General features: G+C 33.9%; 1 protein-coding gene across 3 annotated transcripts; it reads right to left on the bottom strand.

The window, feature by feature from the left end:
- Positions 1 to 305: 305 nt before the first annotated feature.
- Positions 306 to 23,856, bottom strand: LOC106128478 (uncharacterized). Of its 3 annotated transcripts, XM_013326881.1 has the most exons (12): positions 23,774 to 23,856; positions 22,592 to 23,487; positions 10,047 to 10,221; positions 6,072 to 6,863; positions 5,814 to 5,986; positions 5,092 to 5,732; positions 4,099 to 4,298; positions 3,264 to 3,512; positions 2,929 to 3,030; positions 2,261 to 2,495; positions 1,841 to 2,046; positions 306 to 1,769 (listed from the first exon to the last, which is right to left on the bottom strand). In XM_013326881.1, the coding sequence occupies exons 4-12, from the start codon at positions 6,861 to 6,863 to the stop codon at positions 606 to 608; spliced, it is 3,762 nt and encodes a 1,253-aa protein (XP_013182335.1). In that variant the 5' UTR covers positions 10,047 to 10,221; positions 22,592 to 23,487; positions 23,774 to 23,856; the 3' UTR covers positions 306 to 605. The 3 variants fall into 3 exon arrangements, with proteins under 3 accessions (XP_013182335.1, XP_013182334.1, XP_013182336.1); XM_013326880.1 differs by lacking the exons at positions 22,592 to 23,487; positions 23,774 to 23,856 and adding an exon at positions 21,508 to 22,120; XM_013326882.1 differs by lacking the exons at positions 3,264 to 3,512; positions 22,592 to 23,487; positions 23,774 to 23,856 and adding an exon at positions 21,508 to 22,122.
- Between the last annotated feature and the right edge of the window lie 234 nt (positions 23,857 to 24,090).

Raw genomic sequence — 24,090 nt, 5'->3', positions numbered from 1 at the left:
AGTCATTTAAGAGTTTTAGGAACAATATTGTGAAATTTTATCAATTTTAATTTGTTCTTAAAAGAATTAGGAAATAGTACATCTCTTTTGTAGAATATGAAATAAGCTAATATCAAGCTTCTTAAGAGATGTATCCAGATCTCAATGATAGATATTAATATTTGAAGATGATTTGCTTTCATTTGTAGTCTTTGTCAAAACTAAATACCACAATCCGTGACCTTTATATTTTAAGGTCTCCTCGATTTCTCTTTCAATTCCTTAAAATCTTTAAAAACATCGTATATTTTGTTTATTAACTATTATCCCGTGATGATGGAATTCTTAAAATTACTACAGAGGGGCTTCATGTACCTTCACAACACTTCCTGTTTGCTCTTTCCTCTCAATAAACTGTTTTTATAATTAGTACGTGCTTCTTAATCTAAATTCTGTTCCAAATGTACCTAGGTATCTTGCTATTAGCTGCCAATTATTAATACTCTGAAGTACAAGACTAGATTTGACTACAACTACGGAATATAGTAAAGGAATCACTAAAGTTATAACTGAACAGAGCATTCATATTTTTTGTTGCATCTTTTAGATATACGCTTAGACCTTCGTCAAGAAAATCTGGAATCGTCCGGAGAAGCTAATGACCTAGGTTTAGAATTTTTCGAGTCCATCAATGCAGGATTACCTCGCCAACCGGCACCCGTGCTGCGATTGGAGTAAGTAGAAGAAGTCACAGGAACTTTGCGTGTTTGTGTAATCTTTAACTTATTTAACCATAAGTCTCTAGTCTTTTTATTCCCTAATACAAAGAATAAAAACAGTATAAAGCCCTGGAATGTTACCGTTAAAGTAAAAAGATATGCAGCAACTATATTAAATGCAAACAAACCGAATATCCAGGGCAAACCGAAAAGGAACACGAGTAAACAACTGACAGAGGCACAGCGCAACGCCTCGTTTGAGTCCCCGTGCCTCTGAATCCTTCTAGAAGCGAACACGGAACGAACTATCAGACAAAATAGCGTCCAGTTAGCTAGCAACATGATAGCTATAGGTGCGTACACCGCCAGCCATAGAGCGAGCCCAGAAGGATAGCAAAATGCACCACTCGGCGACTTCTCTTCAAAACGACCCGCATAGGAGTGGGGGGAGATCGAGAGAAGAATACCCACGACAGCACAGGGAGCGCCCCAGGAAAATGCTGACGCCCTCAGCAGCTTGTGAGAAGCATCACGTGTAAACACCAAAACCAGTCTTCTATAAGATAAAACGGCTGCAACCAGCATCCAACAGAAAGATGCTAAAACAGAGTAATGTAAAGCAACCCCTAGCAACATGCAACCGACGTTGTACTCATTGAACTTGGCAAATACTACTATTAAGAAACAAACAACAAGGAAAAATACAGCTATACAAAGCTGCAGCCAGATCTTGTTACTGTAGTCTCTCCTCCATGTCCTGAACATGGCTGCCGTCACGCCTACCATTAAAAGACCTAAAAGAGATACGCAACATCCGATAATAGAGAGAATTTCTAAGATGTCCTCATCACGCTGAGAAAATACTGATCTGGGCACGAGAATTTCAGCAAAGTGCGTAAGGTGGTCGCATCTGCAGGTATCCATGGACCCCGGCTGTGTGGCTCTGATAAAGGTGCAGCCTTCTTGAGACCAGTACCCGGTGCCGTCGTCAAAGAAGTGCCAGTAGGCACACGCGCGACTCAGGTTTCTGTCTGGGTCACTTGTCAGTGGGTTGATGTGAATATCAACGACCTGCCAAAAAGTTGTTTATTGTTTACACCTAACTTAGCCAGTTAAATAACAAGACGAATAGTAATACTGACCTCTCCATGTCCAAACTGAGTGATATTTTCAACATTGACGCTGAGGACTCTGCTGTTGACAGAGAGTCTGTCGTGTGTGGAGGCGAAGGCGCGGTCGTTACGGAACACGACGAAACTGATTCGTCGCGACGACTCCGCCACCGACTGCGGCAGGTGCACCACCGCTTCGTTCTCCTCCACGTTCAGAGTCGAAGAATTCAATTCTTCTGTTAAAATTTAACGGAACATTAATCCCATTGATAATTAACACAAAAAATTAAATATAACCATGTAATTAATTCCAGTAAAACATGAAGTGACACAAAGACCACCTGAACCAGTGGCAAGTGTCGGAACAGTTTGGAGATAAACACTTGCAATTAAATAACGAAAAATCTTTAAATCCAATTTTAAAAGTAGTTAACACCAGTCTTAAATCACCTGAAAGCACTTCAAATGAATTTTTATTAAATCTAGTTTCATTGCTAGCGGCAATCCTCAACCCTCGGACGGGGTTGCTGGGCTTCGCGTCAGCCATCACGAGGGCGATGTTTCCTCTCACTGCGGTTGCGTTGTCCGAACCATTCAGATATACAGCGGAGCCAAGCTTGTCCAGCATGTGGAGAAGTTCCCCAGGGATATCGAGCTGGTCTTCTACATTAAGGAGGACGTCCACCTGGAAGCAAATATTACATATTTCTTAGAAATGTCAAAACACATAAGTTCCTTGTTACCAACTTTATACAAACCAACAGGGCATATAAAGAACAAAAAATACTTTTCAAATTTGTTGCTTTAATGCGTGAACTAATCCAAACAATCCTTAATTTTTTCCCTCTGGCACTTATTTCGTATTAACATAATGTGCCATATCTGAACGCGTCCTTGAAACGTCGCTTATTAAATTTACATGCACAATACTAATAATAGATTTTCGATCGTACTAATCTCTAAAAGCGATCTTTGTCACATACCTACATACAAACCATTAAATCCACACGTATTTGGGTCTTTTTTCTTTTTTCGGAATATTATTCTGCATTTGGTGAAAGATTTTATTATGTAATAGCAGGCCTAGCTACAATTACTTTTTAATATATTTTACTAACCTGATCAAACACTTGATCGATGCTGTCCACCAGAATAGGTCCTGTTTCGTTACTCAGCAGTCGGTCGAGGTCTTCGAGAATTTGCTGCAGCTGTTCTTCGGGCTGAAATATTAAACGCCAACTATTAATGCCTCGACCATGTTAATAAAATTTACCATTGACTAAAAACAAAAAAAAACTAATGGGATAGGATTTAAGGATTTATGGCAAGGATTTCTGTGGTGACATCAACTGTGGCTGCTCACCAACTGTTTCTTTTGTTATCTTCAACTACATATTATTTTGGGCCTTCAGCTCGTTTCGTCCTAAATGTTAAGAGGCCTCAAATAACTTACCGGTTTTGTAGTAGGAATGTCCGTTGTGACAACAACTGTTGTTTGTTCCGTCGTTTCCGTGGTAGTTACAGTTGTGGTTGGTGGAAGAGTATCAGTTGACACAACTTCTGTTGTCTCTGTCTGACACTCTGTTGTCGAGGGTTCCGTAGTAGTTGGTCGCGGCGGAGTTGGTTTCGGTCTAGAATTTTCTGTTGATTCCTCTGAACTTTCGCTGCCTGGTTCGCGCATATGAGGATGTTCTTGTCGTGTCTACAATGCGGTTTAGTGTTGTGAGGTTAGTTAGAGCGTGTATATGAATTATATTTGGCCTCGCAATACCACAACAAAAGTAGTTGTCACACCTTACTTACCATCGAAATAATTTTGTGTAACAAGACATATAATTATTAGTTAAACATGCTTTTTTATAAGTGAATTTAAATTGGTCTAAAACAGTTGCTTCTTGGAACATGGGTATAATTAAAAATTGCTTTCTTAAAAATACTTACTACATTTAATGTACGTAACAGACGTAATAAATTCGCTGTGTAGTTTCGTAAATGTATAAACATAGTTTTGGCTAGAAAGACAATGTAGAAAGCGGCGTAGCTTTTAAGAAAGAGAAATTAAAAAGTTAGTGTTATACTCGTATTTTAAACGATAACACTTGAAATTGAAAAGTAACGAAAATTCATTATTTTCGTATTAATAAAATTAACTAGTAAATAGTAATGGAAATTCCATAGAAAACACTGCTAATAAGGATTTTAACTAAATACACATGCACGTGAGTGATTATTTACAGTTGAAGTGAATTATTCATACTCATAAACAAGTCACAAATATTTGTACTCACAGTATCGCGGGGCTCCACTGTCGGCATGATACGATGGACCATGTCATCTTGTGACCTGGTGTTAACGCGTATAGTCGTGTGTGCCAACAGAGGTAATTTTGTCGTACAACTCTCGGTAGCTGTGGTCACCCACTGCACACCTTCGTTGAAGTCTCCCACACACTGATAAGTTCGGCAACCAGACGTTGTCGTTGATTCACCTGGAATTGACCACGTTGGTAAACACTATGAGAAGTGAGTTAGAGTGAGATATTTAGAATGTGAAGAATGTATAATGATTATTATGGATTAAATTGAATTGTCCACGAAAAGTATTAATGTTCATTCTAATCTCCTTTTGATGTTAAAAGATCGTCATCAACTACTACATGAATAGAATGAGTAACATTTACTTGGATATAATTGCAGCGAACCAATTAAGGAACAATGATTTACGCAATTTTATAGGCAAATTTGAATTGATAGAGAAGCTGCGTCTTATAATTGAAGCAGTACTAATTATCGAGATCATTATAACACTAATATATAATTAAATTGCAGATCGATTGATTGCTAAGAACTAATTTTCATCTGAAGTTCATTGCATTTTTTATTAGTGAACTAAAAAAAATCAAATGTTTCATTAATTGCACAATGCCTAGCTCTGTTTGCATTTTTCTTGCCCAACATTTACCTATAAAAATGTTGTGACATCCTTCTTTAGGCAAAGATATGAAATAACAATGAATCCCCATGTAGGTGTTCAGTTGGATGCTAATCTAATTGACCCACTGGTAATGTTCTTTATTGTCAGGGGTCAGAAGGTGAGGCCGGATGCGGTGTTAATTATCATGAAATGTCGCGAGTAACGTGAGTGACGAATTTAACATTAGTTATTACTTGCAAATTAATAACGTTAAGAATAGTAAATAAACTGTGTAGTAATCAAACTTTTAAATACTTGGCAGTACTTTGCGTTGTATTGGCATTAAAAGTAATAGAAACTATACACACCTAATTTTAAAGTCTGCACCGAATCAAATCCTTTACAATAATATGCTGGTTTCATATATTCCACTTCCATGTCTTCCCACCAGCCCGGCATCACTGGCATCATCTCAGAGTTCAGTGCAATATGAAGCAAAGCCGTTCTTCCATCTAAATATAGCCTCTTTATTTTAGAATTATGTATAACTTCTTTATCCTTCCAATCTAGTCCTGGTGTCACTGATTTGAATTGTTTCAACACCTTCTGAGTATCGTTAGCGTAAAGAGATTCCTCTCCATAAATTTGTGTGTATTTCGTACGATAGAATATAAATTCCTTTAGCTTCTTCAACCATTGTCTGTATGTTTTCTCCAAATTTTCGAAATTATATGGTTTCTTTAGGCGTATTTTGGTCGCGTAAACATTACCCACGGACTGCTTCTCTCTAATGAACAGTACTTTGTTGGACTCTGCTACATGATAGGTCTCGGTATCGGTGTGAACGCACCAGTAATAGCCGTCAGTTATCGGCTTCAGTTCAAACACGTTGGTGTCGTCCTCGCGATGCACTTTGATCCTAGTCGGGTAGTGTATCACAGAATCGGAGAAGCAGTACACGTCGCTTTCTCGCAATGAATCATTAACTCGTAACAACAATTTGTTGTCCCTAAAATAGAAAAAATTCTAGAAAAACGTTGCGATTTAATAGATCCTAGAAACTATTATTTTATAACAAAATCTAGTTTACCTATCGAGTGTAACGTTCATCGTAATGTTTTTCATTTGAATAGCTCTTTCGCAAATCACGTCGTAGAATATGTAAGAACTGTTGACAAGGTACCAGAAGTTGTCGTGTAAAGAGCCCAGCAGGGTATCTGATGAATGCACGTTTTCTTCAAAATTCCATTCTGATTCCGGTATCTGAATTAGGTTAAACGAAGATTAACAACTAACTCTATAGTGACAAATGGATATCAAATTCATAAAATAATAAAATGATACTTACCTCACAATGGTCATCTTCGGCATCATACCGTAACATAGAGAAGTCAGAACTCATAATGATGCCTAAAGGATACGTCCTACTGTACCCGGCCGCCTGAAACATTGGATTGTTCGCATTCCTCCAGCCTCTGTTCAGAATCGATCCACCGTTCTTCTCACACAGTTCCTGAGCTTGCCGCCACGTCGCCCGGACTGGACCTCCACTTACACCACTCAAGACCGAAAGGCAAGTGGGTCGTGGACTTGAGAACCGCCATGATTCCCAAAGATCACCGCAACCTTCATCAGTCATTTCATCTTCGTCTGGATAGGGCTTCAAAAAACAGTACCTATAATGTTTCTCATCACATTTCGTCGCCGTAAAGTTACTCACTGGGTCAATCACTAAGCATAACTCCTCGTGTAGACCCAACTCTTGATTATAGTTGACATCATAAGTTGATAATAAGAGTCGACCGATCGAACTTGAGTAAGACCAGTCTATGAAAGGACCACCGGGATATAAGGTTTTGTATTCTGTCCATATAACTGTATTTGGATTTGCAATATTCAAACTATTATACAAAGATGAGGAAAATAAATTGCCAACGCAATCGTCGAATATATCTGCAAACACTTCGGGACCTTTTTTCCTGTAACATATTGGTTCTTCTTTCTGCTTCGTTAAGGCTAACTGAAAGCCTACAGGACATATTGGTGTCTTCTGTTTCTTTCCATTGCTTTCGTTAATGTTTATCCAAAATACAAACAATAGGTATACAGTTTTACCTATGGACGACCACCGCAGGATCATCTGTAAGAGAAATAATTTGATTTAAAGTTCCAATGTCATATTGATAACTATGACTATTACCTTCAATAAAAAGCTAAAGTTATAAATATTCAGGTGGGTGTAGATAACATCACCGTATAATATATACTCTTTCAAATTATAAATTAATTTTGTATATGATAAAAATTTGCATAGTCGCGTGTAACTATGTAATTAATTGAAGTTTGGTCAGTGTTTGGTTCAAAATAATCTACGCCAAATAAGTTTTTTGGCAATCGATTAATTATACTAGTCCCGGTTGCATAATCGTGCTGCTTTGATTATGAAAATTTGTTTGTATCTTGATACTATTTTTGGATGTTTTTCTGTATAAACGTTTTGGGGAATTGAACAAGTTACACACAAAATTAAGTGCGGATATCTGGCGATTCGTTGATTATCTTATCGAGTTAACAAGCAGGCGGTGATAGTGGGCAATCGGTACTTCACTGTATTGCCTGTATTCGGATATTATCGTCTCTGATTGTCGCCGAACCGTGAATTCTTGCTTAATGCTTTTAATACGCAGAGCTTTGATAAATTTACTAACAATGTTAATAATGTTTATGTCAACATTAAATTATACAAACAGAAATAAACTGCATTAGCTTTCTGAAATTGTACCTTAGCATTACCGATATTAGTGCTAGTTTAGTAATACATAGATCTTCCTTAAGTACATTTTAATTACATATTTATCTCACTTCTTACAATGCATAGATGTTTGTTTGAAGGTATCTCCAAAACGGCCGAACCGATCTCAATGAAATTTGGCATATACGTAGAACATGTCTGTCAGAACACATAGGCTACTAATTATGTTTTTTTAATTTCAAGAGGTCATAGTCGCGGACAAAAGTTATCTTTCTACACAAAATACAATCAAGTAGTTGTGAGATTGTCTTCCGGTAAGTATAAAAACTAGTTTCCGATTTCCTAAATGGACGACAATTATACCTCAGCAACTTTTCAACCTTTTACGGAGGCCGAGCACGTTAAAGGTTAAATTTTATAATTACAGAAAAAAAAACAATTTTGTTTAGTTTATTTCAACTAAGATAAAACAAATCACACTGGAACCAAAAGGGCTAATCCTAAGACTATAAACAGTACAGTTAAATATAAATGTATTCTGAACACGCAGACGCCGTGAGTCCCAGCAGTTGGTGATTAGGTGTGACAAATCAATATAAAGCGTGGATACAATCCGTTATGAGCAGGGACAGTTATACTGGATAGCTTAGGAAATCTTACTATCTTACTAATATTATAAATGCGAATGTTTGGATGGATGTTTGTTTGAAGATTCCAGAACGAATGCACGGATCTCACTGAAATATAGCATACATATGTAGAACATAGTCTGGAAGAACACATAGGCTACTAATTAAGTTTTCTTTAATTCCGCGCGGAATGAATCGCGGGCGACAGCTAGTTTACTTATGTGATACATAGCCTTCGTATTAAAAAAAAATTGTAGTTGATTTCAATACTTCCTGTCACACTCAGATTCATGGTTACTAAAACAGTGTTTCAGGGCAGATTTTTCATAGGACAATTAATATAAACTTAGAGATTTCCTTAGTGATCGCTTAACGGCTTTGAATTAGTGTTTGCAAAATTATAGTTATCATTTGCTTTTCTCGTTTCTCATTGATAAATTTGATTTTTTGATTGATGATGATGATTTTTTTTTCATTTTTCTGAATTCGTACGTTCTGAATCATGACACATGTGGTTTTGAAATTATTCATAATATATCACTTCATGGAATTCGTCATATAATTTATTACTAATGTAACAAATATTGGAAACACGCGTTATCTTCACAAGAGTCATCGATAGCTTTTGTTGATTTAATGACGACATAATATTTTCAGAAAGGAAATGAGAACGAAAAATCTATTTAACTTATTATAAAGGTATAAAGATCTGTCTATAAAAGCAAATATGAAGTTCCAAGTATTATACAAATATGTAAGAAGAATAAAGCAGTTAGTTAAGACAATTTTAATTAAAATAATAACGGAAAAGAATAACATTTAATTCTAAAATATGTGGTACCTATTAAAGAACTTTTTCATACTAATATTCTTAGAAATATATATTATATTTAGAAGTTTTCCACATATACAGAACAATACGACGTAACACGACCTTGTTTTCTATCAGCAATACTATATAAGTTTATCAATTTACAAGTACGAGTACTGCCTTATACGTGGCATTAGCACTGCCTATATATTTCACAATACATTGTGAAGAGTTTCAGAAGACCAGACACTTTGAATTTAACTTTTTCGTTTTTTATCTTGACTATAATATCTATACCTATATTATTTGGATTTATAAATAGTAAAACTTACTAAGAAAAGGAGAAAACCTTAATGATTTGGTTTGCTAAATTGATCTTCTGCCTTCTGAATATATTCATAGTTCATTTCGTTTACATCGTTTCATTTCCACTGCCTATACGTATGTACCATGCAATCATTATCTTCGCAAAATAGTTATGAAATATGTTTTTATACATGTTTCGGTTGTAGAAACTCACATATAAGTACATAATTTCCATCAATGACAATTGTCCTCGATGTCGCAACGATTGCTTATTCCGAGAATATAAGATCCAATTAGATGGAAATATCCCATCCCTCCCTCACCCCTTCCCCCGGGGAAATTATGTCGATGCATTGAATTGTCGTGCGACCGCTCGCAGCGCATAATACGGATTTTTTGCGTGAAACCGACCAATTAATCTCACGTGATGTGGAACACGAACGATTAAATCAATGAAACGATACTACCATATACTATATCCGTAGTCAGGTACTATTTTTATTAAGAATTATGAACTAAGAACACCCTGTAACTGACGAGTTGGAGACATTTAATATAATACGCTAAATTCATTACTGTACTTGTTTCAGTACGGTTTCGAATTTGACGTATACTATTTTGAATTATTATGCTTTGATATACTGGGCGAAATAACACTGCAAGCCAAAAAAAATTGATGGAGCAGTATCCCGCCCTCTTACTGAGTACTGCATTTGTACATAAAATATTTATCTTTACATTAAATAAACCCTGCATAAAAATCACTTAACAAATAATAAAAATACTGACTTTACAGCCTCAACAAACCGTAACATAACAGCTTACTTTTAATCGTTCAAGTATCTTTTTGCTTTCTCGTCCGATTACTGTGGCTGGTCATCTTCTCACGAGCCTCTCAGCGCGCGAGTCGAAGGCCACATTTCCACGGTACACCTTCCCACGATCCGTGATCTTGGATGACGTATCGCTTCCGGCGTGACGTCGGTTCCGCCTCGTGAGCCTGTAAGGAATCATAGTTTTTACATCGGAATGCCAGTAAACATGTCATGCTTGGATAGAAATTAACTATCTTATTGTTACATCTGTTATTGTTGTTTCGTTGGTTTTTCTTGTAATATAACAATAGAATGGACCGTTAGAAATTTATTATAATATGTTCCAGTTTTTTTTATTAATAGACCACAGTTAGTGTAGCGTAATTTTTTTGTGTCTTGTTTCATATTTTATAAAGGAAATTCTGTAATATTCCATAACAGATTAAAATAATTATTACTCTTTGTTCCATATTCAGTATATTAATGCTTTTCTTATTATGTAATAGAAATAATAGGTTTTTGAAAACAAAGAAGGTACACATTTAAATGTAGTAAAAGTTACCAAACTATTAACATTAACTTGAAGATTACTCAACATTCATAACAGTTGAGTAATAAGCTAGCTTACATAATACGTATATGTACTATATAGTTAATTTTGTTGGAGTGATTTAAAATATTAAAATTTATATAGAAACAATGGTATATATATATACATAATTGAAGACTTGATAGTTATGTAAAAGTAAGTTATATAAAACGCTGAAAATATATCAGTAAGTGTGTTTTTATTCTAAGTATTATAAGATATTCGTCGAAGTAGCGAAGTGACCACTGTCCATTGACATCCGAATTCTACGCATTGATAAAAGCGTTGCCTACATGCAATCAATCGAAGAGGAGACGCACAGATACAGGATATCTCTCCTTCCTCTGATTTCCTCTGCCAAAACCATTCCTTTCCTTTGCCATCCTTTCCTTGAACTTAAAGGGTGGAAGGTAAAAGAGGACTAAAATTGGCACGCAGACTCATCCGACGATATGCTGAATTATTTCCACTTGAGGCGTGTCTTCTGTGTAACGTGAACCGTCCCATCCGTACACAAGATGTTATTGCAGGCTCTAGCCCTGTTAGAATGAATTCTCTATGATAAATTCATTTACTTTATTAGAATATCTCCTTTTAAAAACGGCGTACAAGATGAAATTCTGTCTATTTCATAATTAAACATAAATTTCCCTACAGTAACATTAATGCAACGCTATCATAAATAACGTTAATTAAAGCCAAATTACACTTGCAAATAATCGTTTTGTCTTTCCTACAGTCGCGTGACTAAGTCAAATAAATGATTATTAATCATCACCTCGTGCTACCATTTCTAAACATTTTCTGTCTCAAGGGCAGAGACTTAACACCATAAAATTTGATAATGTCAAAGTCACGGAGCTGTGATTAACAAAATATTTTTGAGAAATCGTCACCTTATTATTCATAATTCTAGTATTTTGCGTATAAATAATTTAACGCTCTTGAAATTGGCCTTAAAAATTATAGGAATAGTAATTTCGGAATGATACTGAATTTATATTTTTACTTTTACCGTATCTGAGTTATTATTGAAATGTCAAACCCATTTCGTAATCTCACGAGATCAATTTGGCGATTTACAAGTGCCATTATGTGATTTATGGCAAACTAGAGTGTCCACGATTTTCAGGGGTAAAATTTTTATTAATAATAACATTTTTTTATACACTCGTTTGCCAAAGTCGCATCCATTTTGTGCATATTTACCTAATTAAAATATTTTGAACAGCTCCTAAATATATTTCTAATGCAAATATAACATTTGAAATACAAATTCAATCATTAGTATAACCATAAGTAGTTATTCCTTATAAGAATCCTACAAGGAATTGTTTCTTTGTAATAAAAACTTAAATATCCTATAGAAATAAATACACGTGGTATTTCTTGCACGTGCTACTTTTTCTCGCGACAAATCATTATCACCAGTTTAAGGTCTTGTTCCTTCTGAATCATAATTATAGACAAGTACAAGCTGTAAAAAATATGTACGCATTACGTTAAAAGTCAGAACATGTTCGTTCTTCGAAAACAAAACATTGTGAACTAATTACTTTAAATTAGGAACCTTTTATTATAGTGTTTTCGGATACAAACACATAATTTGCATGTTACATGTTCATAATAGTTGTACTTAAGTTGTTTAACACAAAAGTATTTTCCATCATATCTGGTTGCAGTAGATTACGTCAACCATGTTATTCTATCTTTTTCAAAAACAACGGGAAGGAACACATGTTACTGTGATTCGACAATAGAAATTCACAGCATGCATTCATTCACAACTTGTCATAATTAATTACAAAAGGTACAGCGCACTGGAGCGACAATTTCCAATACAAGTAGCGATTTCTGTAGCAGTTCGTGACGGCAGCGAATGGCCTATCATCAAGGAGATATCGTGAATACTGCGACCATATTAGTGTTACCATCAAAAATATCTTACAATAAAACTGATGTTCACACATATTTATAAATAATTTTAATTTAATCTCAACACATGTTCTTAAGTAAAAACTATAACGTGGTCACAAACCTACGAGCGTCTTTTTTTTACATTTTTTTAATACTTTCGATTATTTCTTTTAAATCTTGTTATCACAATGAGGTCACCTCAGGCACACTTAGCATAGTTATTAATAATAGAACAAGCTTGTCCACATAATAATGTCGCAGCAATGTCATCCTAGTGTCTAGTATTGGGTGCAGTTAGCTGTGGACTAAATAAATATTTTATGTGTAATCCCAACGTCGTAGCTACACCCGCTTGACGTCAATCCATCTTTTACATAGACAGAAAAAACGTACAAGTTTACAAGGAAATAGACAGGAGAAACACCCTTATATCATAACGAATAAAACATTGAACATTGAATGAGGTAAGGATTGGACGAGGCAAGAGAGATAAACTTCAGGAGGCGAATATTTATGCTTCCCCTCTCCTCTGTCCAATGACGGTAGCCACGCACGCATTCATCTACGACATATTTTCTTAATGCAATTGTCTTTGTAGAAATAATTTAACATAAAGTAACCGACTTACTCAACCGACAAAACATCATTCAACATAACAGTGGGACCGAAGCTATGATAAAGGAGAGATAAATTTTCATTTATATCACATCAACAATGGAATATAAATGTCAAACGTGAAACTGTCGCCTGTTGCTATGTTATACTTATTACATCACGTTACATCATAGTTACAGTATATTGATACGAATTAATGTTTAAGTCATAATTTCAATGTAACAGCCTTCTTTACGTCACCTATATTACGTTAAATAATTAAAAAAATGAGTTAATAATTAATAACTACAAATATTAATTGTAAACGTGTTATATGATAATTAGTTATTTCTTATACTGTGTGAGAGAAAGCAAATACTTCGCGCGACGGACACGTAACATATTCATGTTACAGATACATCGCATGATTCCAGTTTACTTTGAATAACAAGATATCATCTCAACAGCTAAAATATTTATAAATAATTATTACCATGAACATAGTTTTAAGTTTAAAAAGCCAATAAGAAGGAAAAACTATCCTGCACTGACCTCTATACGTGGACTGGCGTAAGACGTAATATTTTGTGCTTATTTCATTTTCGCCATTTTGGAGTCAATTCGGTTTGTAACGGTGGTGTGAAATCGAACTAATAATATAGAAAGAATTAACTGTCACGTAACATCAACAGGCGCGTTTAAATCGCCTATCCATTTTTATAGATCCAATTCCAGTGAATAAATACGACACTGGCAGAAGGTATTCGGTTATCTTGCCACAGATCATAACAGTACCGTAAAATTCGAATAAAAATTCAAAACACCCCTTAAGTACATTTATTTATATGATCAGTGCTTAATTGTTTACACATCATGTCCCTAAATACAATGCAATATAAAACATTTTTGTATTCATATTTCTGTACAGTTGGATGGTACGATGTTACAACTAACTAGGAGTGATATCTTATCGTAATGTTTACGTTTCTAACGTGTCTGATTCAGTCGTGAGCTCAAAGTTACACATGAAGTATGAAGTCATGAACTATGAATGAATTTGTTTTTATATTAAAGTCCTTTGTTATCTATTTAAAACTACACAATGGAGATTGAATACTACACATTCATTGATTGGTTTAAGGTTTCCTAAAAAAATATGAAGTGTTTAACCGTTTTCATTGTTTCTTCACGAATTTTCAAGAGTCAATGCTCCGTTGTTATGACGTATTTCTACTAACGAATTAACGCGCATCTACATGCGAACAAATTAGTTTTATCACACATTCACAACTTTAATATAATCACGCTAATTGCACAGGAATAAGGTTCAAATTCAATTAACCTTTGTAGAGGTTGTATTTGGATGAAATAAGATATCGAGGGAAAAGTTAATGAATGAGATTTCAATTATGAGACAGACGCACTCAAATTAGTCACTAAAGAAGATCCTTAGTGCAAGTTCCTCATATTAATACTAAATATACGTAAAGTACAACATAACATTCTTTTTCTTTATTTTTATTTTTTTGAAAATATTAGCAGATTTTTTTTGTAAACTTACTAATATATCTTTTACCATTCCAACTAAGCTGTAGGTTTGTGCTAAGATATGGTTTACGACAATAGAGAATGGTGGGATTCGAACCACCGAGTTAATGTTCGGAAATCCGTACCTACCCTTAAGCTATTGTCGCTTAATTCATATTACATATTAAAGTAAAAAATAATCAAAAAGATTTAAACAAAATATCTAAAAGACTAATAAAATATGTAAACCACAGTAAATCTAAAGACAAAAGAATTGCAGGCAGACTAGACTATTAAATTCTTCGAAACGCACTATATAAACAATTCGATCATTAAGAGCACAGATCTTAAAACCATTACATACAACAATCCCACTTTTAACTGTTTAAAGGAAAAAACGATTCCATTGAATTTTATTGCGTTTTTCTTATTAAACAGACATCAATTACGAAATAACAATGAACTAATTTCCTGTATCCGAAACACTGGTATAAAAACCAGACAAAATTCTAGAGAAAATGCAGTTGAAACACTTTTTGGAATTATGGAACACATTTTACGAAAATCATATTATGTCTAGATTTATGTATCTACTAGCTGTCGCACGCGACTTCGTCAGCGCGTGTTTAAAAAAAGATTCTCAGATCTACAGAATCTTGCTATCTTACTAATATTATAAATGCGAATGTTTAGATGGATGGATGGATATTTGTCGGAAGGCATCTCCGGAAGGGCATAACGGATTTAGATGTAATTTGACACAGACGTAGAACATAGTTTGAAAGTACATATAGGCTTCTAATTAAGTTTTGTTTTTTATTTCGCGCGGATTCATATATTATAAAAATTGATAAAAATTATTTCTTCAGTCTGATCAATGAATAACTTTTATGATAATTTCTTTATCTCGTTAATGTTTTAATTACGTAACTTCACTTCATTTAATTTTCTATTATATAATGTTATGTTGTAAATATATAAACTACATTTATTGTTCCGTTATTTTAATTATAAAACATCCCGGGACACAATACATTATGGAATTCATTAACGTATTTAAAAACATAAGTTATAATAAAGTCAAGTTTACAAAACATATAACCATTTCAACTTCAATATATGAGTAAAATATACATCTCATATATCATTATTTTTCCTAGTATTACATAATATATGATTTAAAAAGAAACTTTAATAAAGCAGTTTCTCTAAAAAAAGGTTTTGTATAAATTCTATATCTGGAGAACTCATTAATGTGTCATATATACCCACCGAGAGGCTCGGAGCCTTCCCAATATAGAGGTGACTAGGCTATAGTCAACCACGCTGACCCAGTGGGATTTGGTTCACTTCACACATATCTATGAATTTCTTATATGTTCACTTTACAATGTTTTCCTTCATCATGAATACCGTCCGATAAATGTACATTTGAAATTCGAAAATCGACCAAACATTAAAAAAACACATACGGGGTACATACGGGGATCGCACTTGGGGGTTTAGACAAAATGCATTCACCGTCACGTGTCCGTTCCATACAATTTTGATGTTTGCTATGGAATCGCTTCGAAGCGAATGCACTTTGTTTAACCCCGCTGGACGTATAGATTTCGCTCCGGTCCGGTCAAGAGCCATAACTGGACCACGCACGCTTATTAATAGTATTTTTTATTAAAAGGTAAATTCGTAAAGTTCTGGGTAAAAATGTTTTTAATTCATCCGCTAAGGTCATATGTACTTTGGGTACTGTTTGTGTTTGTTTCTATCTACTGCATTATGATAATATGGAAGTTATTATAAACAAAGACAATTGAATATCTAGCTGAGGAGGATATTTATGTAATAGAACGGAAGTGTAAGCAATGCCCAACGTCCGCATACGTGCAAGATTATATCTGTAAGCGTCAATCAAAAACAATCAGTATCATAGTTGCATAAGGTGCATAGTCGTATCAACTGTTTAGTTTTCATAAATTAAATTAGTAATTTGCTTGCTTCTCATATCAATATTGGAATCTATATAATAGTAAATTAAACAATAACTTAAAAATGAATAGAAACTCCTATGAACCTATGAATGAAGCTCCGTAACATCACGTATCAAACATAAAAAGCTATTGAACCTAAAAAAACTTAAACACTCAATACAACCTGCCAGTTATAAAATCACTTTCGCGCACGTCTTGCGATTATTTTTAGCAATCGATTAACGCTACGGAATCGATTTTGTTATCGGTCAATTAACGGGCTACGTGTTTCTGTTACGATTGCTCGAGTGCGTTGCTGCAAACCAACTCCGAAACGAGAATGCACTCGATTATTACGTCATGATTGCTCATAAAGTTAAGAGCCTCCTTGTAATTCAGAATTTGTAGAATCACCTGAAAGTTATTTATTTATTTCCTTACTATTCCTCTCACTTATCGTGGTCAAATAAAAGTGTAGGTAAAAAATGATCGGCACTGCCTAGTTTTATTGGCGTGGTTTTTGTAGTGAATAAGTTTATGGAGCTAGGCTTGTTAATACGATTAGTGCTATAATGTTGGAGGCACGCTGAGTTATGGCGTCCAATTCGGACCGATGGGAGCGCCCTGCGTCAAGGAAAGTTCATGCCCGCCAAATGCCTACGGACGTTGTAGTACCTTTTATAAAAAGGAAAAATATTTTTACAAACATAATTCGGATAGTTAAAAGCGAATCCATTACTATAACTTAGGCCTCTATTTTATGGGATCTTGATCCTTCTGAGAGAAATGAGTTGTTATCAACTGGATAGAATACTCACAGTTCTAATAAAAATTCTACCATTATAAGCATTCCTCTGTCGCGCTAGTAGAAAAGAGGTTTAACATCTAGTGATGTACAAAAGTACGTCATGAAATACAGTCAAAAACTGACTAGCGTATGCCACATAGCCATATCAAATAAATTTGTTATTGTTATGTATGTTGATACAGATGTGATATGAAACACCTTGTTATAACATTTACCACTATCATAAAGGTAACACAGTAGAGTTTATTGTTAAGTCGTTTGTCATCAAAAATTTAATTAAAAAAGAAATAATATAATAATAATTTTTGACCTAGTGTTCTTCAGTTGAAAAACAACATTTACGATAACCTAATTGCACCGATTAGGTTTGATTTTTTTTTTATTTTTAAAAAAAATGTTTTGTAACTTTGTGTTCTGATCCTCCCAATTTGTAAACAAAATATTCTGCAAAATTCTCAACTATTCAACATTGTAGCGCGATAAACGCTGCATTGTTATAGAGCTATGAAGAACTCACGTACTATTGTAAATTGAAGACTTTGGTATGCATAGACATCTCGTTTACTATAACAAAAATTTAATAATAGATATAAAATATTTTGACCTTATAATTACAATAGATGTAGTATTCAAATTACAATTGTTATAACAATTTATACAGGATGTCCGTAAAATTCTGTTTAACTGAAGATCACATCCTTGGCGGAAAAATAGCTACTAATAAATGAAGGCCACATATTTTGTTAATTAAAAATCAATCTCGATAATCTATAAGTTAACATTTACATTGAAAACTCTGAAGTATTATTGAATAAGAAATTAAAATACTGGCCATGTATAAACATTTGTGTGTCTCGAGACATATTTGCATAAGAGATAACGCTTAGGTTACTATAAAGAGACAATTCCATTGGTTCTGAACGTGCCTACATCTTGTTACGAGAAATGAATCATTGCTCTACTTTATCTGTTAAAAAACTTCTTATACTAAACCTATACTAAGGGACTGCTTTACTGACTGTAAAACGACCTGAATGCGACAATTCTTGTATATTGTAATTTTAGTTTACCATAGTAATATGAAAATCCAATGCAGATAAAAATGGTTTGATATTGAGAGAACGTTTAATTTGGTTATCAATTCTACGGTTTACGTTAGGTCAATATCCATAAGTGATTATGGTACTGTAAAAAAAAATATTTTAACATAGTACAAACTAAGTTGACTTGTAAATATAAGGTTAACAGCAAATCGCACGGTCTTGAACCCCAGGAGACCGGCTGGAACTGAACACACAATGTCAACAAATCAAGGTAAGGCGGTTGTTCACACACTGTTTTTTTTAATACATCTACAATTTTATTTCACAAACAAAAAGTGTGAATGTCTTTGTAATTTGGAAGATAACTGTTAATAAAGTAAATAATATCACTCATCGATGGAATCAAAAATATCAGTAGTTTTATTCTTAGGATGGGTTTCCACTGTCTACACATTTGTGTTCAACTTGCCTTCTTCGCATTATATTTGAAAAAATAATGACAATTTTACTAAACTTACTTCTTATTAATATTATAAACGCGAATATTTAGATGGATGTTTGTATCATGTTTGATCAAGAATATAGTTGGAAGAACACAGGCAACTTATTAAGTTTTTTTTTTATAATTCCGCGCAGACGGAGTCGCGGGCGACAGCTGATGTCCTTGATACGGTAGTCGGATTACACGGTTATTTTTCAAAAGTAATCGTTAAACGCTATTATGACTTTATAATGAACATAAAACATCCCGAACAATTGTCTGCAGTGCGACAAGTTTTTGTGAACGAAATAAGAAGTTTTATAAAGTCAATTATAGTGCAATTAGTGCGGTATGACAGCATAACTCAGACTTTAATTTAAATGTTTGCTTATTTTACCTTTGTATATAAAAGTTATTTACGATCCAAACATTTATGGTCAAAAAGCTTTTATAAGAATGTTAATAATACTATAAGTTAGGGGATATTAAAAATTGTTTAGTTTAACATAAGTTTGGACCTTAGACCTTGGAAATGTATTAAGTATGTATGACACACGTACAAAGGGCATGTTACACATAACACTAACAATTATAAAGACCTTTGATGGTGTAATAAACACCAGTGGTGTTGGGTAACTCGACCTGGTACTCACACAAGTGTCAAACGTGTAACGAATAATTTTAGCCTTACACTCTCATTTTACCTTTTTTTTATAGGTTTAATGGTTTCTTGTATTACAAGACTATGTTGCAGCTCTTGATTAGCTTCAAACACAGGTCTTCGCAGATGCCTGGTGGATCTATTTGGTTGGGGAAGCGCAGGCAAGGGTGTGCCTCAGCCCTGCATCCCTACACGTCCCACCGATAGCCAAAATACAAAGATAGTTTGGTTCACACTAAAGACTTCAGACATTTTCTGTGGGACTTCTGTTAATTCTAAAGCTTCACAGAGTTCAGCAACATGTAGATTTGGACGACATAGTAAGTAATCTCATAAGTAATCCGTTTCCTCTCCAAATTGCCCCGTTTTAATTCGAATTAAAAATCAAACAAAAAGTACTAACCACTAGGCCTAGTATAAACTCGATACACAAAGCTGTGATAAAGTTTATTATGAGAGCCGATGCCACGTCATACAATTTTAATGACGTCTTTATATGACGCTAGATAAGAACAATGAACTAAAGCGTGATTTTCACCGTGGTTTTTTCATTGAGCAAACAACTGCACTGAAACATATACAGTTATCTTTATCCCTCTTTTCACTGGCGAAATAGATGAGGTTTCTCTTTTTCTCATTCTGTTTACATGACACAGATAAAAATATGTTTTTGATTATATAAAGCTTAAAATTTGTGATTATAATAAAAGTTGTCTATGCCTGATAGAAATTTGTGTGTTAATGTTTTCTTTGTTCTAATCATATATGATTCTTCATTCGTTACACATCAAACTTTCTCGATTCTCGTCACCTTATTGTCGACGTACTTATTTTCATTTTTGATATCAAAGATAACCGTACATAAAGCATGAGTGAAAAACACACAAAAAATTAAAGTGACGAATAATGGTTTGCGATTAGAGTTTTTTCTCATAAATGCCAATTGTTTTCAAAACATCTAATGACTGGTTATTCCATCCACGAAACTCTGATGAGAATCTTAATTTGACTTCTGTGTAAATCAGTAAAATCAGCTGAAATAAACTAATATAAAAGGGAAGCTAAATTGGAATAATAGTCTTGGTGTTTCGATACTGGAGGCCCACAGTAAGATGAAATGAAGATGAAATGGTAACTGGCACCATATAACTATTTTGTTTTTTTTTTTTAAGACAAATTCTAGTTACGGAGTTTAACTGTTGACGTCAATACAGATTTTTATTTTTTACTATTATTTCAAAACAAAGAATGATAGTATCAACTTTATTACTAAAATTACACTTAAATTGTAGATACAATAAAAACTCAGATCCTCTAAAAACACTAACGACTTATTTTTTCAGTTAAGCGGTGAAGGTCTTTCGGAGAATGCAGTGTCAAAGGAATTGTTTTTTTTATCTGTGAGTTATATGTTCTTTGAAATATATTTGGCATAATTCTTTTATCAATCATCCATCCGCTATTATATTAGTACATATCTACTACATAATTTAACCAATTACCGTAAGATTTTTTACGTTATCTGCATTTTCGAGAGTTTAAAAAACTCAGAAACTTGGGAAACTCTTCCAAAACTTTATTAACCTGATCCAAAAAATGTCTATTCTAACTCACTTTAAAACGTTGATGCAAATATTAGCAAAAAGTTATTATTTTTTTGTATTTCATATTTGTACAGATTATTAACAGACCGTAATATCGTTGTATACATACTGCCCATCGATTAGAATATGTAGCTTAAACGTCTATAAAACTAGTTCGTATTCGACGTTAAACCGATATAATGTAATATAATATTTTTCTAACATGTAATAATGACAACATAGCTTGAATTTAAAACTTTAAATGAAAAATTTCCGAATTCATCAAAACTTCACTCACCTATATTTTTGTGTAATATTCACGAAAAACCGTTAAACAATTCAACGAAGTACTTTAGCAGTTATCTTGTAAGTTTTCCCAATAGTAAACTTGCGAAACAACACTGAAACACACTTATCAGATCACTAATAATTTTATCACTTGTTACGATATGACATTTGTCAAAATTCCCGCCAACTGACTTGCCGCGCGCGCGTTTGTCGACGACGCTTCCCTGCTACAGACTGCAGATACCGATTTACTTTTTTCTGCACACCACGGAGGTTACATATAAAGCAGAGTGCAAACAAAACATGTCGCTTCAGTAAGAAGGTTTAACTAAGAGAAATATTAATGAAAACATTTTTATTCTTAATGAAAGCCACTTATTGGGAAGCTAATTTTATGAAATTATTCTACACTGACTATCGTACGTTTGTTCGCATGTCTCCGCGTGTTTGTTATAAACATGATTTTTCTAATGTTTGTTTATATTTATAGATACGTGGCATAAAATATTAAAAATAAAAAAAATAAACAAACAAAACTAAATAAACAAATGCCGTAAGAATCACTACGATGAGAATCCCGAAACCTTGATAATGTTTTTTTCTTATTCAGCTTCAATGACAAAAAGAATATTAACAATTTGACAATTAAATGCTTAGATCACTGACGAACCGTAGCAAAGGCGTGATTTAACTTAAATTTTTCTTTGAAAAAATACAATATTAAATGGGGGATTCCCACGTTTATTTTTGCTTTTTAAGCACTTCATAATTAAAAATATGAATCCAACAAAAGCATTTTGGAATAACAGTATTAATTACTTAAGTACTGCTTAAAACTTAAAAAAATAGAAGAACGAAAACGTGCCAGCGTCGTTCGACTACATTTACAATTTTGTAGTAGGCAAAGGATGAAGGCTGCAAATATTTATATGCCCTTCTTGTATTCCTTACTACTGGTTAACATAATCGTTTGTCATAGCATTCGCGGCACTAATAATTCTGAAATAATTTTTATCTTAATCAAATAACTCAAAACTTTAATATTACAGTGAAAGGATATTTAGTCGAATCATACTTTTAAATAAAACAAATACCGTCTAATACAGTGTTTCTCAAACTGTGTCGCGTTCCACAGTGACGTCGAACGGTTCTAGAATTTGAACAACAGATTTTCATCGTTGTCCACATAGCAGCAAGCGGTGCCAAGCACAAGTAAGTAGAGTTTCATTCTAAAAGAATACAAACGATAAAAACGTTGAGTACCACTGGTCTAATTCAGTTTAGCATCACTCGACATACAATCAACTGTATCGGGAGGAACAAACAAGTTTATCAAAACGAGATAAACTCTTGAAATGTCTTTGTACGATGATAAACTAAGAGTTATAAACACTTGAATGTTGCGAAATATTTCAACAAGTATAGGTGTTAAATCAAAAACATATATGTTCCATAACACTCATAAACCTTATTGAGTTAGATAACGCGAAAAGAGTGCTGTGAATTTAATGACTCCTCATTAGTCAAAGTGGGTCTTTTTAAGTTTGATCCGATCAGCGACGTAAGCGTTGATTCTAATTCTTCAATCAATAACTAATATTTACGACACAAACGTTGTTAATCGAAAATTTCTTTATGAATTTTGCAATAACCAAAACACACGACTACACCAATAGAACTAAGAAACAGTATAACAGTGTGCCTCGCCCCCTGCAATACCACGACAACAGGGAAATAAGGCTTTAAATACAAATAATTCCGCGTTTCGTCTGAGGAGTGTGCGTTGCGGAGACCTAACTATGGTCCTCTTTCCCTTTCCGCCCTTTTCTGATAAGGACAAAATACGGGAAGAGATTTTTAGAAGGCATAAATTTTTCTTAGTTCTTCTTAGTTGCTTCTACGATTACGAGGTTGCCGGTACTCGTTACAATGCGTTCCTTATATCAATAATCAACTTTTCTTCCCTTTCAACACTCCAATTAATTAACGCCTGGAAAAAAATAATAGACTTTCTACAGTGCCGAAAGCACAAACGTTCAGTATAGCAGTGGAGCACTTCCGAATAGTAGTAATAAAGAGGGAAATTTGCTCATTATCTTATACTAGTTTTTTGTACAACATTTATGAATTATTATTTTTATTATATAATAATTGTTATAGGTCTGCAAAAAGTTTTGCCCACAAAAAGAGGGAAGGCGCCACTGTCGATACTCTGGCCAATTTTCGCAACTTTAAATGGTAAATTGCTTAGATAAGAGATAAAGAGTAAATCTTACTTGTTACGTTCTATCCATCTCACGTAAGGCAAGAAATTGTGAAACAAAGGGACTAAATAAAAAGTAAATGAAGTAAAACATGAGTCAAACCGTCTGGTCTTGGTTTTATGTCATTTACTGCTTCTGCGCGATCGCAGCGCCACTTTTTGGATCAGATTTAGAGGCCATTTAACTTCGCGCGAATATAAATAGGCCAAGTAAGGGTCTATAAATTAGATATATATGCATATTTACTATTTACCTATTGAGGTCAGTACATAAAACTATAATACACCTTCACGAGTATTTTTTTAATTTGGTAACGTTCAGTTATAATC

Source organism: Papilio xuthus, unplaced genomic scaffold (genome assembly GCF_000836235.2).
Source record: "Papilio xuthus unplaced genomic scaffold, Pxut_1.1 DF828780.1, whole genome shotgun sequence".
In the NCBI taxonomy this organism is placed as follows: Eukaryota; Metazoa; Arthropoda; class Insecta; order Lepidoptera; family Papilionidae; genus Papilio; species Papilio xuthus.
The sequence above is the reverse complement of the archived record's forward strand: the minus strand, read 5'-3'. Positions and strand labels throughout refer to the sequence as shown.